This window comes from Dipodomys spectabilis, unplaced genomic scaffold, assembly GCF_019054845.1.
Source record: "Dipodomys spectabilis isolate Male_0828 unplaced genomic scaffold, ASM1905484v1 ptg000318l, whole genome shotgun sequence".
NCBI lineage: Eukaryota > Metazoa > Chordata > Mammalia > Rodentia > Heteromyidae > Dipodomys > Dipodomys spectabilis.
In genome coordinates this window covers 1,110,267-1,123,765 of record NW_024870995.1, presented here as the reverse complement: position 1 = coordinate 1,123,765, position 13,499 = coordinate 1,110,267, and the positions used below count along the sequence as shown (strand labels likewise).

Genomic DNA, 13,499 nt, shown 5'->3' with positions numbered 1-13,499 from the left:
GGCCATGATGTGGCAACGAGGGCACTTGAGGCCACATCTGTCCCTTATGTGGGGGGGGGAGGGGTAAGGCTTCCAGTCTACCCAGCTCTGCCCCCAGGCCTGCACCACACCTTGGCGAGGGCCTCAGGTCTGCAGAGTGGGAAGGGAAGGGGATAAACACCAGCAGGTGACCACACCTGCAGCCCTGGGGCCCTTGGAGTCCACTCTCAGGGAGCTGAAGGGTGGCAGGGTCAGCGCCACCCACGTGCAGACCAGAGAGGGATGTCCAGATGAGGAGAGCCCCCCCCCCACGCTGAGTCTTTCCGCAGTTGGCCTGGCAGGTGTCCTCCCCCCACGCCAGCACAGGAAGTGAAATGACCACCCTTCTGGGGAGGAGCCATGGTGTATCCTTGCAGAGAACAACAGCTAGGAAATAAGAAGGGGGAGCTGCTGCGGCCTCTGCTGGGCTGGGCTGCGCCAGCGCTCCGCAGCTAGCAGCAAGGTGTGTGCGTCCCCTGACCCCGCCTCCTTCACTTGGGGGTCTCACTAAGAACCCAACGTGGTCCCTCGGCTCCCGCTGGAGACCCGCAGCATGATCGCAGCCAGGGCGATCGCAGCCCTAGGGTGGAGGGGAAGGCAGTGTGGCCTCTCCCAAGCCACCTGCTGGTGGCGGGGTGCTCTGCGCCTGAGGCAGAGCAGTCTGGAAACTTTGTTCCATCAAGCTCTGCCAGGAAGCTAAACTTAGCCATGCGGGTGCGGCCAGGGGTGGGCGCTCGAGTACAGATAGCAACAAGTGGGCTATTTTCAAGTATCTAGAGAACCCTCTAGAACATTCTGGAACAAAATTCTATTTATAGAACCCTAGGCTTAGAAGTGGAGCTGTGACTCAAAGTGGTAGAGTGCTAGCCTTGAGAAAAAGAGTTCAGGGATAGAGCTCAGGCCCTGAGTTCAAGCCTCACAACTGACAGATGGAGGAGGATGGGGAGGAGAAGGGAAGAGGAGAGGAGGAGGGGGAGGAGGGGGAGGGGGAGGGAAGGAGGGGAAGGAGGGGGACCACCCTAGGCTTCTGGAAACAAAGTCCATCACCTCAGTACCTCCGGCTTTCAGCGGGCAGCAGGGAGGGGTGGCCGGTGTGCACTTGGTTTCCCCACGAGTCACGGGGAGGTCTCAGGGCTGCATGCAGCGTCTCCTGCTGCCCGGGAGAGTGGTCAGGACTTCCCTTGGGGAAGCCACAGCCCCGGCCTTTTGTCTTGTCCAGAACCCCGCTTCGCTCCATGGTCTCCGCCTCCACCAGCTACAACTAGCTGGTGATGGAAACACCTGCTCCCAACTCCTTTGGGCCCCAGGGCCCGCATCCCCTCTCGGCCCCAGCTCCCACTGCAGGGAGGGGTTCTGACGTGTGCCACTCGGCTGCTTGCTCAGGAGGCTTTTTAAGGGAGTAAGGTGGAGCTGAGTTGAATCTTGGTAGGAAAGGGGGGGGCAGGTGGGGTCCCCAAATAGCAGCCCCCAGAGAAAGAGCCGGTGGGGCCTGTGCATTTCGCTTGTCTCCTGCCACACAGGTGTGCACACAGGGCTCCAGAATCCAGATTTGAAACCACCGTCCAGGTTAGCTTGCTGGTGACCAGGTAAACACCGAGGGCGAAGGCGGCGGTGCGGCGTGCCCGGCGGGCTGGACGGGCACAGGTGTTTGGCAGGGACTGGCGGGCTGCAGCCGCCTGGCGTGCTGAGTGAAGTGTCCTCCATTCATCTCAAATCTGCTCCCTGGCAGGTGCCTGTGCCTTCTCCACCCCTGCTCCCTGCCAGCCCAGATATAAATATAAGAGCATTTTCCATGGGTGGTACCAAGGGGAAGGCATTCGGCTTTATTTTCGGCTTGTGAAATTCCCTTCCTTCATACCCGACAGGTGCGGCTGCCTCATTTAGATACAGGGGCCCAGAAATAGACCGCGACCCACAATATAGTTTCCTTTAGGCCTCCGGATGCTATTTTAGCAGAGTTCTCCTGGGAGACACCCAGGCCCCCGTTGGGTAGAGCTCTTGACTGTGCTGGGGTCGGGGGCCCCTCTGCCGGGGGCTTGACCTGCTTGGCAGAGGAGAGCAGCCTCTTTGGGACCCAATTTCTGCCTTTGCTCACCTGAAAGGCCTAGTTCTGTCAGGGCGGAGGACAGGGAGTGAACTCGGGACCGGGGAGGGCAGGGGAGGGGAGGGGAAGGCAGGGGAGGGGAGGACAGGGGAGGGCAGGGCAGGGGAGAGGAGGGGAGGAGAGGGCCTTCTCATGGGCCTCTTTGGTGCCTCTGGTGAATCAGGCAAGGGGCTGTGCCTGAACTCCTCCAGAGACGTGGGGAGAGACAGGCAGGCGTTTCCCTGGGCTCCAAGACCTAGCGAGGTCATTCTGGGTAGGGGGCTGAATGCAGCCCCCCAAATCCTATGCAGATGCCCTAACTGCCAGGTCCTCCAAAGGGGAGGTGAGTCACTGTGAGGTCACGCTGGAGCGCGTGGGAGGAATCCCACATCAGATGACTGGCTTGGGGCTGAGGCCGGGGCAAGATGGGGTGAAGATCCAGGCACTGGAAGACCAGGCCGAGGCCCGAACCTGCACCTCAGCCCTGAAGGCTGCCTCCATGTGACTTCGGGTCCAGAGCACACTGGGGGGCTGCCCGCTGTGGGCGGCCCAGCTCTGCAAGGGCCCCCTGCCCCTCCCACCCCCTCAAGGGCAGCCCGCAGGGAGGGAGCCGTGGCTCCAGGGTGGCTTTCTCAGAGCCTGTCCTTGCCAGTTGGCATGGGCGTGGCTCAGCGCTCACCCACCGGTGACCGATTTACGGGAGGTCATGCTGGGGCCGGAGAGCGCAACCTCTGGGGTGTCCCCAGCACCCCCAGGGGCCATGGTCATGTCGGCCACACAGAGCCCTCCAGAGCCAGGCTGACCCACAGGTGGGAGCCCGGGCCAGGCCTTCCCTGCCAAGCGTGGCCGGGAGCAGTTGAGGTGCTGGACAGGGTCCCAGCCAGCTTTCCCGTGCCCACTTCTACAGCGCAGAGGGCTGGCAGGCCACAGGAGGCTAAAGGATGAAAAAGAAAGCCTCTGCCTACTGGGCTCCAGGGCCCAGGCCTGGGCTGCTAACTCCCATCACGCTGGCTAGGAAGGGGCAGGAAGACATGGAAGGAAGCTGCTGGTGGCTACCGGCATCTCCAGAGCAGCACAGGTACCTCCGAAAAACTCTGCTTATGCACAGCCCTGCCAGCCAGGGCATCAGGGACTGTGTCTCTCTTGCACAAGATGGCTCTCCTGTTTTTTTTGTTGTTGTTTTTTGTTTTTTTACTGATCCTGCGGCTTGAACTCTGGCCCTGGGTGCCATTCCTGAGCTCCTTTTGCCCAAGGCAAGTGCTCCACCATTTGAGCCACAGCGCCACTTCCGGCTTCTTTGAATAGTTTATTGGAGATAAGAGTCTCATGGACTTTCCTGCCAGGCTGGCTTTGAACTGTGGTCCTCAGCTCTATCTCCTGAGTGGCTGGGATTGCAGGCGTGAGTGGTCAGCACCCAGCAGGCCTCCTTGTTCTGTCCCCAAAGTCACCTCACACGATGAGCTGGAGCTGGTCAGACCCCCTGGGAGAACCAGCATCCTGGCCGCTCATCCCCGGGGGGCCTCCCCCCACTCCCCAGCTCTGGCCTACCAGTGCTTCTCCCACAGTCTTCGCCCAGGACCCCCTCCCCCCCTCCCTGTCCTCCAGGCTGGTTTGTAGGACACCCATCTCGTGTCTCCTTTCTTCCAGAGAAGGCCCTGAGCTCAGTGGCTCGCAGAATCCCTGCATGACGCTGTGGTACCTGCCCTCACGCATACCCTGCCTGCTCTGTCCAGAAGGGCTCAAATCCCGGCCCTCGAGTTCACACAGGAGACAGGGCAATGCTCAAGAACACAGCAGACACGCGTGAGGGGCTGGCTGTTTACTACCCCACAGCTGCTTGCCCCAAAGAGAAGTCAGCAGGCTACCGAAGGCCAGCTCCTGGTTCTCTGTAGGGCCAGTTCTGGAGGCTTTGTCTCAAACCACCACCTACTCTTCTCCTGGCTCTGCTCCATCTCAGGGGGAGTCTGAGAAAGTGAGAAGGTGTGTGTGTGTGTGTGCACGCGCGTGTGTCTGTGCCCATGCGTGGCAGGAGACAGCTTGATCCAGACCCCAAGCCAAAGGCTGGCGGAGAGGTGGCTGAGCCTTCGAGGCGGACACAGCTGTGGCTTGCTTGCTTACAGGTGCATGTAGAAAGATCTGGCTGCCTGCTCATTAGCATGGCGTAGAATTTGCCCATCTCCTCGGGGGACCGGGAAATGGGGCCGTGGTTCTCAGTTCAGTGAAGGCTCCTGGCGAGGAGTCTCCCGGTGGGGCTTCCTGGTTTCGCTGGGCCCAGGGTAGCAGGCGAGGAGCCTCTGAATGCCCCAGGGAACTGCCTCTGGAGGAAGGCCTCCACCCCATGCCTCTCAGGGGCCGGGGCGACAGCTGGCCTCTTCATGCCGGGCCAGGAGGGACATGCGGGAGAAGGTCTTGGAGCAACTCTTGCACTGGTATTTCTTGGTGCCCGAGTGGGTCTGCAGATGAGCTCGCAGGTTGGAGCGGTCAGCGAAGGCCCTGCTGCAGTGCGGGCAGGCGTACGGCTTCTCACCTGCGGTGGGAGGGGGACCAGGTGAGCGACTACAACCAGGACAGTGCCACAGACCACAGCCAGAGGTGAAAGGTCTGCACCTGCTGGTGAGGACCCCCTCCCCCCCCTCCAGAGGCTGAGCTCCTCCCCCCCCCCTCCAGAGGCTGAGCCCCTCCCCCCACCCTCCAGAGGCTGAGCCCCTCCCCCCTCCAGAGGCTGAGCCCCTCCCCCCTCCAGAGGCTGAGCCCCTCCCCCCCACCCTCCAGAGGCTGAGCCCCTCCCCCCCACCCTCCAGAGGCTGAGCTCCTCCCCCCCTCCAGAGGCTGAGCTCCCCCCCCTCCAGAGGCTGAGCCCCTCCCCCCCTCCAGAGGCTGAGCCCCTCCCCCCCACCCTCCAGAGGCTGAGCCCCTCCCCCCCACCCTCCAGAGGCTGAGCTCCTCCCCCCCTCCAGAGGCTGAGCTCCCCCCCTCCAGAGGCTGAGCCCCTCCCCCCCTCCAGAGGCTGAGCTCCTCCCCCCCCTCCAGAGGCTGAGCCCCTCCCCCCCTCCAGAGGCTGAGCCCCTCCCCCCTCCAGAGGCTGAGCCCCTCCCCCCTCCAGAGGCTGAGCCCCTCCCCCCCTCCAGAGGCTGAGCCCCTCCCCCCCACCCTCCAGAGGCTGAGCCCCTCCCCCCCACCCTCCAGAGGCTGAGCCCCTCCCCCCTCCAGAGGCTGAGCCCCTCCCCCCCTCCAGAGGCTGAGCCCCTCCCCCCCTCCAGAGGCTGAGCCCCTCCCCCCTCCAGAGGCTGAGCCCCTCTCCCCCCTCCAGAGGCTGAGCTCCTCCCCCCCCCTCCAGAGGCTGAGCCCCTCCCCCCACCCTCCAGAGGCTGAGCCCCTCCCCCCACCCTCCAGAGGCTGAGCTCCTCCCCCCCTCCAGAGGCTGAGCTCCTCCCCCCCTCCAGAGGCTGAGCCCCTCCCCCCCTCCAGAGGCTGAGCTCCTCCCCCCCTCCAGAGGCTGAGCCCCTCCTCCCCCTCCAGAGGCTGAGCTCCTCCCCCCACCCTCCAGAGGCTGAGCCCCTCCCCCCCCTCCAGAGGCTGAGCCCCTCCCCCCCCTCCAGAGGCTGAGCCCCTCCCCCCACCCTCCAGAGGCTGAGCTCCTCCCCCCACCCTCCAGAGGCTGAGCCCCTCCCCCCCTCCAGAGGCTGAGCTCCTCCCCCCCCTCCAGAGGCTGAGCTCCTCCCCCCACCCTCCAGAGGCTGAGCTCCTCCCCCCCCCTCCAGAGGCTGAGCCCCTCCCCCCCCTCCAGAGGCTGAGCTCCTCCCCCCCTCCAGAGGCTGAGCCCCTCCCCCCCTCCAGAGGCTGAGCTCCTCCCCCCCCCTCCAGAGGCTGTTGGGGGAGGATTGTGGGGGATCATGTCTAGGCCCACAGTCCTGTGGAGCCTGGGCTCTAGCTTGCAGTCTCCCGGGGCCCACAGACTCCATTTCCCCAAGCTGAGCTCCTCTGCCCTCCTCCGGACCAGGTACCCGCCAGTGCCCCACAGAGGCCGGGCTCTCACCCCTTCCCTCTGTTCTGGTCCTGGAATGGGGTCAGGTGGGCTGACAGAAGGCCCTGTATATCCCACGCTTGGCCCAGACTTGGGAGTTCTGCCCCACCCCCAGAGAAAGCTGTCCAGACTCCAGTCCTACTCTGTGGCCTCATTTGGAAATGGGGTCTCTGTCTGTATAATTTGCAAAGATGAAGGCTTTAGGTGAACCCTAAGCCCACCTCCTCATAGCAGAGGGGCCAGACATAGACGGGCATGGGGGGCAGGGGCAGGGCCCTTGCAGACAGGCAGAGAGGAGTGATGGACGGGGCAGGAAGGGCCCCCCAACCTTCAGGGAGCACTCACACCACACAGCCTGAGTTCAGGCTCTGGCCTCGGGGCCTGGAAGGACAGGTCAGCTGTTCAAGGCCGTCTGTGTGGCCGCGCCACAGCGGAGGCTGCCCCTCCTTTCCCGACCCCCCCCCCCCTGCACCGGGGGGCTGGTGGCACCTACCTGTGTGGGTGCGCGCGTGGCCCTGGAGCAGCCAGGGCCTGGAGAAGGCTTTGCCGCAGACCTTACAGATGCAGGGCAGGGTGTGGGTGCGGATGTGCATCTTGAGGGCGCCCAGGCTGGCGTACACCTTGTCACAGTACCTGCAGGTGAAGGGGTGCCCGGCCGGCAGGTGGCAGTGCAGTTGCTGGTGCCTGGCTAGGCCGGCGGGTGTGTGGTAGGGCCTGTGGCAGTGGGTGCACTCAAAGCCCCCCGGGACTCGAGACATCCCCTGGTCCTTGAGAGGTTTGTCTGGGGCCCCGTCCCCATCGGGACCTGGGATTGGGGGCCACTGCGTGGGCGGCGGCGGCAGCAGGGGCAGGTTGAGGTGGTTCAGGCTGGCTCTGAGGGCCACACTTGGGGTGCTGCCAGCCCGAGGGCCTGTCCAGCTGACGTCCAGGGGTTCTGGTTGAGAGGGCCCCAGAGCCTCCTCGTGGCACGGGAGGAGGGGCAGGGAGAGGCGGGTGATGGCGGAGGCGCAGTTCCAGGGCTGGCTGGGCACCGGAGGAGCCTCCCTGTCCGGGGAGTGGACGGGCACCGCCGGCCCTCTGCGCTCAGAGCAGGCACCATCGGCTTCTAGAAGAGCAGAGGAGAGAGAGGGCAGCCGTGTGAGGCCGGAAGCCCTCGTCCCCTGCTTGCAGGCTTCTGCTCGTATCCCGGCACAGTGGCCATCCGCACCGCCATGGAGGGGGACCTGTAAAGACCCAACTCGCGCCCCTCTCACAAGAGACCGAAGCACCGCACGGCACAGTGGCACAGCAAGCCAGGAGGCTGGACCCCAGCTCCTGATCAACAACCGCCACAGGACCCCAAACAGCTCCGCACAGCGAGGCACGGGGGGCGGGGGGCACACCTGCAGTCCTAGAATTCTGGATACTGAGGAAGGTGGGGCTCGAGTTCAAAGCCAGACAGGGATGCACAGCAGCATCTTGACTCAGAAGGAAAACAGTCTTCACCTGGTAGAGGTGTCCCGGCGGGGGTAGGTCTGTCTGCAGAGTCCCTAGCACCCCACCTCCCGGCTGAGGGCAGTGGCTGGGGCCAGCCCTGAGGCTCCTACAGGGCACCAGCAGGAGGTCAGGACCCAAGGCGCCTGGAGCAAAGCCAGCCCCCTCGCGCCCCCGCAGCAATTAGCCTCCCAGTCATCCAGCGTCTCCTCACACACGTCACGGTGTGCTGGTCCTCTGCGCAGTGCACACAAGCCTACTCAGCCAGGTGGACTGCTGGGGCTGGCGGGTTGGTAGGCTCAGACCTGGTTCTGGCGTGGCTAGTTCTTGGGCAGTGGCTCCTGTATGTGTGGCCAGCACACTATGTGTTTGAACCAGTTAGTGCCCAGAATCCCCTACCCCCACAAGAAAGGTCAGTCTACAGATAAGAAGCAAATTTTGGATTCCCTAAGGCCCCAATCACTAAGCATCCTCCTCCCGATGTGTTGAATTAAACCTCTGGCCCTGCTTCTGCTGCTGTGGTGAGACTTTGGGTAGAGAAAGACAGCACAGAATTGAGGAATTACCCCATATTTGATCAGGAAAGAGTATCCCAAACCTATAAAGAATGTTTGCAAGTCAACAATCAAAACACAAACACAATTTCAAAATTGGGGAGAAAAAAATAAGTTAGGAAGAAATAGAAATAGCTATTTCTCCTAAGAAGGAAGACACAAAAACTGTCAGCAAGTATATAAAAAGCTACCTAATATCATTAACCAGTGGGACAATGCCAACCAAACCCATGGTAAGGGGATTCTTCACAGCCACCTGGATGGCTGGAATTCAAGAAGAAAAGGACAGAAGCCAGTGCTGGGGATGTGGAAAAGGAACCAGGAACGGCTTCCTGACGTCCCCTGCCCTCACCCCCCTAGTGTCCTGAACTATAAAATCAGGTTTGTTAGGTGACAGAGTGACAACTGAACAAGCCAGCCAGCCGCAAGTCCCAGGCCCCACGTTCACAGCCCAGGACTGAGAATAAACCCACGAAGTCAGGTTTCTGTCCTCCAGAAAAGCTGTGCGGGTATGGGGGGTGGTTTACAGGTAAATGATGGCCATGACCGGGCTCTGCAGACTGGAAGATTCTCTTAAGTAGGGAGCCACTTCCCCTACGTCTCCACTCCAAGATGGCTGCCTCCTAACCCCAGGCAGCACCAGAGCTGAGTTCGGTCTGAGGCCTGTGGTCACCACAGGAGTAGAACGGGACTGTGTGCCGGGAACCAGAGACCCTTTCAATGTCTGCCCACATGTCTCTGGCTTTTCTGTATGTTCTGCAGCCAAGGTTTCTGGGAGAAGGGGCTTGTAAGTAAGTACCCTCTGACTCAGGACTTCCTGTACCCTACGGCATTTGTGTATGTGTGTATCTGTATGTGTGTGCCAGTACGGGGGCCTGAACGCAGAGCTTGGATGCTATCCCTTTGCTTTTATGCTCAAGGTTGGCATTCTACCATGGGAGCCATAGCTCCACTTCTGGCTTTTTGGTGGACTGGAGATGGGGGTCTCGTGTGTCTCCTGCATACCTTGATGCTCAGAGCTCAGCTTCCTGGGTAAGAGCACAGGTGTGAACCACTGATGCCTGCTAAACAGGCATTATTACAGGGAGGGAACAGAGGCTCCAAACCTCAGCATCGGAGGCCAGTTCTAGTGGTGGGAGGAGCGCCGCCAGGCCAGCAGGACTCTCAGGAAGCCAGAAGGAAGGCGGGGAATGCCAAAGGAAGGCGGGTTCTCCCAGGGGTTTCTACTGCGTACAGGGGGGTACTAGATTTGAACGTTCAAGTGTAAAGATGGGACACAGCGGGGCTGGGAAGGTGGCTCAGTGGTAGAGCGCATGCCTTGCATGCCAGAGGCCCTGGGTTCGATTCCTCAGCACCACATAAGAAAAAAGAAAAACGCCGGAAGTGGCACTGTGGGTCAAGTGGTAGAGCGCTAGCCTTGAGCTGAAGAGCTGAGGGACAGCGCCCAGGCCCAGAGTTCAGGCCCCATGACCAGACCCAAAAAAAAAAAAAAAAAAGATGGGATACAGCATGGGGAGGCCCTAAACAATAGTTTTAAACTTAAGTCGATGGCCCGGAGCTGAGGATGTCCTCTGCACCTTGTTCCCAGTTCCATCTCCAGCTCTACAAAAATAAAACTAGCCAATGGGAATAGGAGAGAATGAAGGAACAGGTGACGCTGTGTGAAAGGAAATGCGCTTTCACCTGATGTTTGTAAATGGAACCCTGCTGTCTATCAGCACCAAAACAACAGTAAAAGAAGTAAACAAAACCAGCCAGGCCGGGTGGCCTATGTCCGTAATTAGCACCAGGCAAGCAAAAGCAGGAGGAGGATGAGTTCGAAGCCAGACTGGGCTACACAGCAAGGCTTTGTCTCAAACATAACAAGGTCTAGTGACGCGGAGTACCTGCCTAGCAAGCACAAGGCCCCCAGCTCAAACTCCAGTGCCAGACCCCTCCCCAAAAGATAAGACCCCTCGCAACCCATTATATTCAGTTTTGGCCTATTATCTATGCTGGTATTGACATGTGATTTTACAGAAGCTCCCTTAGGCTGGGACTGCATTTCAGTAGGTGCTGTTCTAGTTTACAAGTTTGCTTGTGGCGACTCACCGCATTGCTTTCAACCGTTCTCAGACGGAACCCCGGTGTCCGCCGGTACTGGGGTACTGGGGCTCACCCGAGAACTCTGTCGCGCCCACGGCACCCGCTCCCTGGGACCAAGAAACCCCGTCCCCAAGGCCAAGTCTCCCATCCCCAAGGCCGAGTCTCCCATCCGAAGGGCTGGGGCCGGCCCTGACCCCGGTGCAGCGCGGTGCCACGCGGGGAGGGGCCCTTCTCGTCCCCAGCTCCGCGGGGCAGGGACGCGGGGCAGGGACGCGGGGGTGCCAGGCCGGTGTCGCGTGGAGCGAACCCCGAAGCCTTGCCGGCACCAGCCGCGACGGAGGGCCAGGCGGACCCGGGGCCTCTGCTGCCCTGGGCCCGGGGGAGTCCGGGGCCGGGCTGTCCTCGGCCTTCTCGGACGCCCAGGACGGCGGCGGCTGAGGCTGGGGCGCTGGGGATGGGGGTCGGGGGGCGCCCGGAAACTTCTCCGCCCCGCAGGCCGGGAGCCGCAGCCCTACCTCTCCGCGTCTCCAGCCGCCCGTAGTTGGGGGCTCGGTGTCCGAGGTGCGTCTTCACCAGGAAGGAGCGCGGCATGGTCCCCTCCCGGCGGGGCGAGGCCGGGGGCGCGCGGGGGGGGGGGGGCGGAGGGCACGGGGCGCACGGGGCGCGGGGCGCGCGGGAGGCACGGGGCGCGGGGGGCGCGGGGGGCACGGGGCGCAGAGGGCGCGGAGGACACGGAGCGCGCACGGGGCGCGCGGGGCGCGGAGGACACGGGGCGCGCGGGGCGCGCAGGGCACGGGGCGCGCGGGGGGCGCGCAGGGCACGGGGCGCGCGGGGGGCCGGGCGGCGGCGGCCTTGCAGCGCCCGGCGGCGCGGCCAGCAGGTGCGGGAAAGGGTCAGGGTCATTAGCATAGCGCTCCGCCTCGGCCAACCGGCGCCCGGCTCGGCGGGGCGGGACGCGGCGCCACGCCCGGGACAGGTGCGCGGGCGGGGCGGGCGGGGCGGGCGGGGGTGGGAAACGCGCCCAGCGCCCCTCGGCCGCGCACCCCGCCCCTCGGCCCGGCGCGCGCCGCAGAGGAGGGCGCCGGGGCTGCCGCTGGGGTCCCGCCGGCCCGGCCCCGGGATGCGCACGGGTCTCCCGCGCAGCCATAGCGCTGAGCTCCCGGGCGGGCTGGGGCCGGGGCCGGGGTCGGGGGTCGGGGTCGGGGCGGCCGGCGCGCCCGGGGCTGTGGAGCCCCCCCCCGCCCCGCCCCGCCCCGCCCCCGGAAAGCAAGGCGCCCCCGGAATCCCTGCGCGACCCCTTCGATTGATGGGAAGCCGGCGAACGCGTGCAGCGCGCTCCCGTGCGCCGCAGCACCTGCCCGCGACCCGCCCTCCACGGAGAGCGGGGCTCCCGCCCACGCCAGGGCGCCTGTCCGCGCGCGCGGCGGCTCCGGGGTCTGGTGAGGCGTTGGGCGTTTGGGCGCGTGGCCCATGGCCGAGCCTGGCAGCTTTGGCTGTCTGAGCTGGGACCCGGAAGGTGAAAGGATGGGAAGACAGGAGCAGGCGCCGCCGGGTCACTCCAACACCCGGCGCCTAGCGGCACAGCACCAAGCGGCCCGGACCGTGCGCCCCTGCCCGGCCAAGCCTCTGCGAGGTCAGCAGCCGGAGAGTCCGGCGCGCTTCCAGCCTGAGGCCAGGCATAGGGTGGGAGCCCAGCACGCAGGTGGCATGGGGAGCGGCGAGGCCTCCTGCATCCCGACCTGGCCTCCCGCGACCGGGGGCCCCGGCCTGCTTGCTGCTTAGTCACCTGCTCCTTGGCCACGGAAGGTTTCTATTTGTGGCTTTGCAGCCCTCCCTCCCCGGCCCCACACGGATAAGGCCTCAGATGCCTGGAGTCCTCTGCCTGAGAGATGGACCGGTCCGCATTCCGTGGCCAGGTCCACAGTGGGCTCATCAAGGCTTGTTGAACTGGATGAAGGAGAATTGATCTTCTGCCCCCGAACACCCTGGGACACTCACCTGTCCCCAGGGCAGCGGGGCCGGCTCCTCTCTGAGCTTTTCTGTAGAAGCATGCGGGTGCCGGACAGGCGCAGGGCACGCGCGCCTGCCAGCTGCGCTCAGTCACCTTGGGACTCGGAGCAGAGGCTGGCACAGTAGTCAGTGCAGCCCAGGTCTGCGTGCAGACAGATGGTGTAATGAGACGCACCTGGACCTGGGCAGCCGGTGTCAGTAGACACTGCAGCCCGTGACCATCCACCGGCCCTGCCATCAGTGTGGGCCTGGCTGCCCCAGGGCAGGCCAGGGTTCGTGGGTCCTGCTAGCCGTCACGGTGTCTCCTGGTGAAGTGAGCCTTTCACAAAGCTGGGAGTTCACAGGAAGCAGACTGGATGCCTGGGCTGGAGGCTGGGGGTGGGGGAGGGCGGGATTGGGGTGGGCAGCTTCAGAACGGAGCTGGGGGCTGGTCCAGGAGGCAACGTGTGTCTGCACACACATCTGTGCACTTGTGTCCACGTATGCTGTGTGATAGTGCAGGAGTGATCGGTGCAACACACAGACAGAAAGCCTAGGAGGGAGAGTCTGTGGATGGTTCTAGGCATCCTCCGGGGCTCGGGTCCAACGCATAGCAGCCTAGCCCCACACAGGGGAAGGAGAGCCTGCGATGCTCTCCTGTATGTCACCGGAGGACCCCACTTTGGTTCAGTTAATGTTCTATGCTCTCTAGTTCAGCCACAAGGGGACAAAAGCCTGCCCATCTCCACCCATTCATCCCCCATGGTGACAGAAGGGAGATTTGTGGCAGTTTAGACCCCCCCGGCTTAACTGGCTGGTGGTAGATGCTCACCTAGCACACACAAGGCCCGAAATTCAATCCCCAGCACCACTAGTTACATACGTGCACATGTGCACACGCACACACAGACACACCCCAACACGCTCTTCCAGGAGATCTGTGGCCGGAATATGCCAGGGCTTCCCTGCCAGCTTGCAGTGCTGACCATCTGCCTCACTGGGCAGCGACCCCCAGCCCTTGGACCTCTGCAGTGCGCTGTCGGCAGGCCCAGCAGCACTCAGGGCAGGCTGAGCTGCCTGGCCATGGCGAGGGACACTGTTCACCTCTCCCTGTCAGGGAGCCTCCACGCTCCATGCCCTAGAGGCACCATCCCAGCTTGTCCACGTCGTGGCCTGGGAGCTGGCAGATGGCTTCTGGGGTGGATTTCTTCCTCTTGAAAGCTGTACAGTCCTCCCCCATGTGTGGAGCCAGTTTGAAGACAGGCCTTCGTAG

The 13,499-nt window shown here is 63.3% G+C and overlaps 1 protein-coding gene across 1 annotated transcript; it reads right to left on the bottom strand.

Moving 5' to 3' along the window:
• Positions 1 to 4,446: 4,446 nt before the first annotated feature.
• On the bottom strand, positions 4,447 to 10,828 carry Snai3 (snail family transcriptional repressor 3). The gene is made up of 3 exons (XM_042702294.1): positions 10,753 to 10,828; positions 6,619 to 7,230; positions 4,447 to 4,628 (listed from the first exon to the last, which is right to left on the bottom strand). The coding sequence occupies exons 1-3, from the start codon at positions 10,826 to 10,828 to the stop codon at positions 4,447 to 4,449; spliced, it is 870 nt and encodes a 289-aa protein (XP_042558228.1).
• Positions 10,829 to 13,499: the final 2,671 nt, after the last annotated feature.

Coding starts and splice junctions, on each gene's coding strand:
- Snai3 (XM_042702294.1), bottom strand. CDS start 10,828: ATGCCGCGCTCCTTCCTGGTGAAGACGCACCTCGGACACCGAGCCCCC. Junction 7,231..10,752: donor GCGGCTGGAGACGCGGAGAG/GTAGGGCTGCGG, acceptor CTGCTCTTCTAG/AAGCCGATGGTGCCTGCTCT. Junction 4,629..6,618: donor CCACGCGCGCACCCACACAG/GTAGGTGCCACC, acceptor CTCCCACCGCAG/GTGAGAAGCCGTACGCCTGC.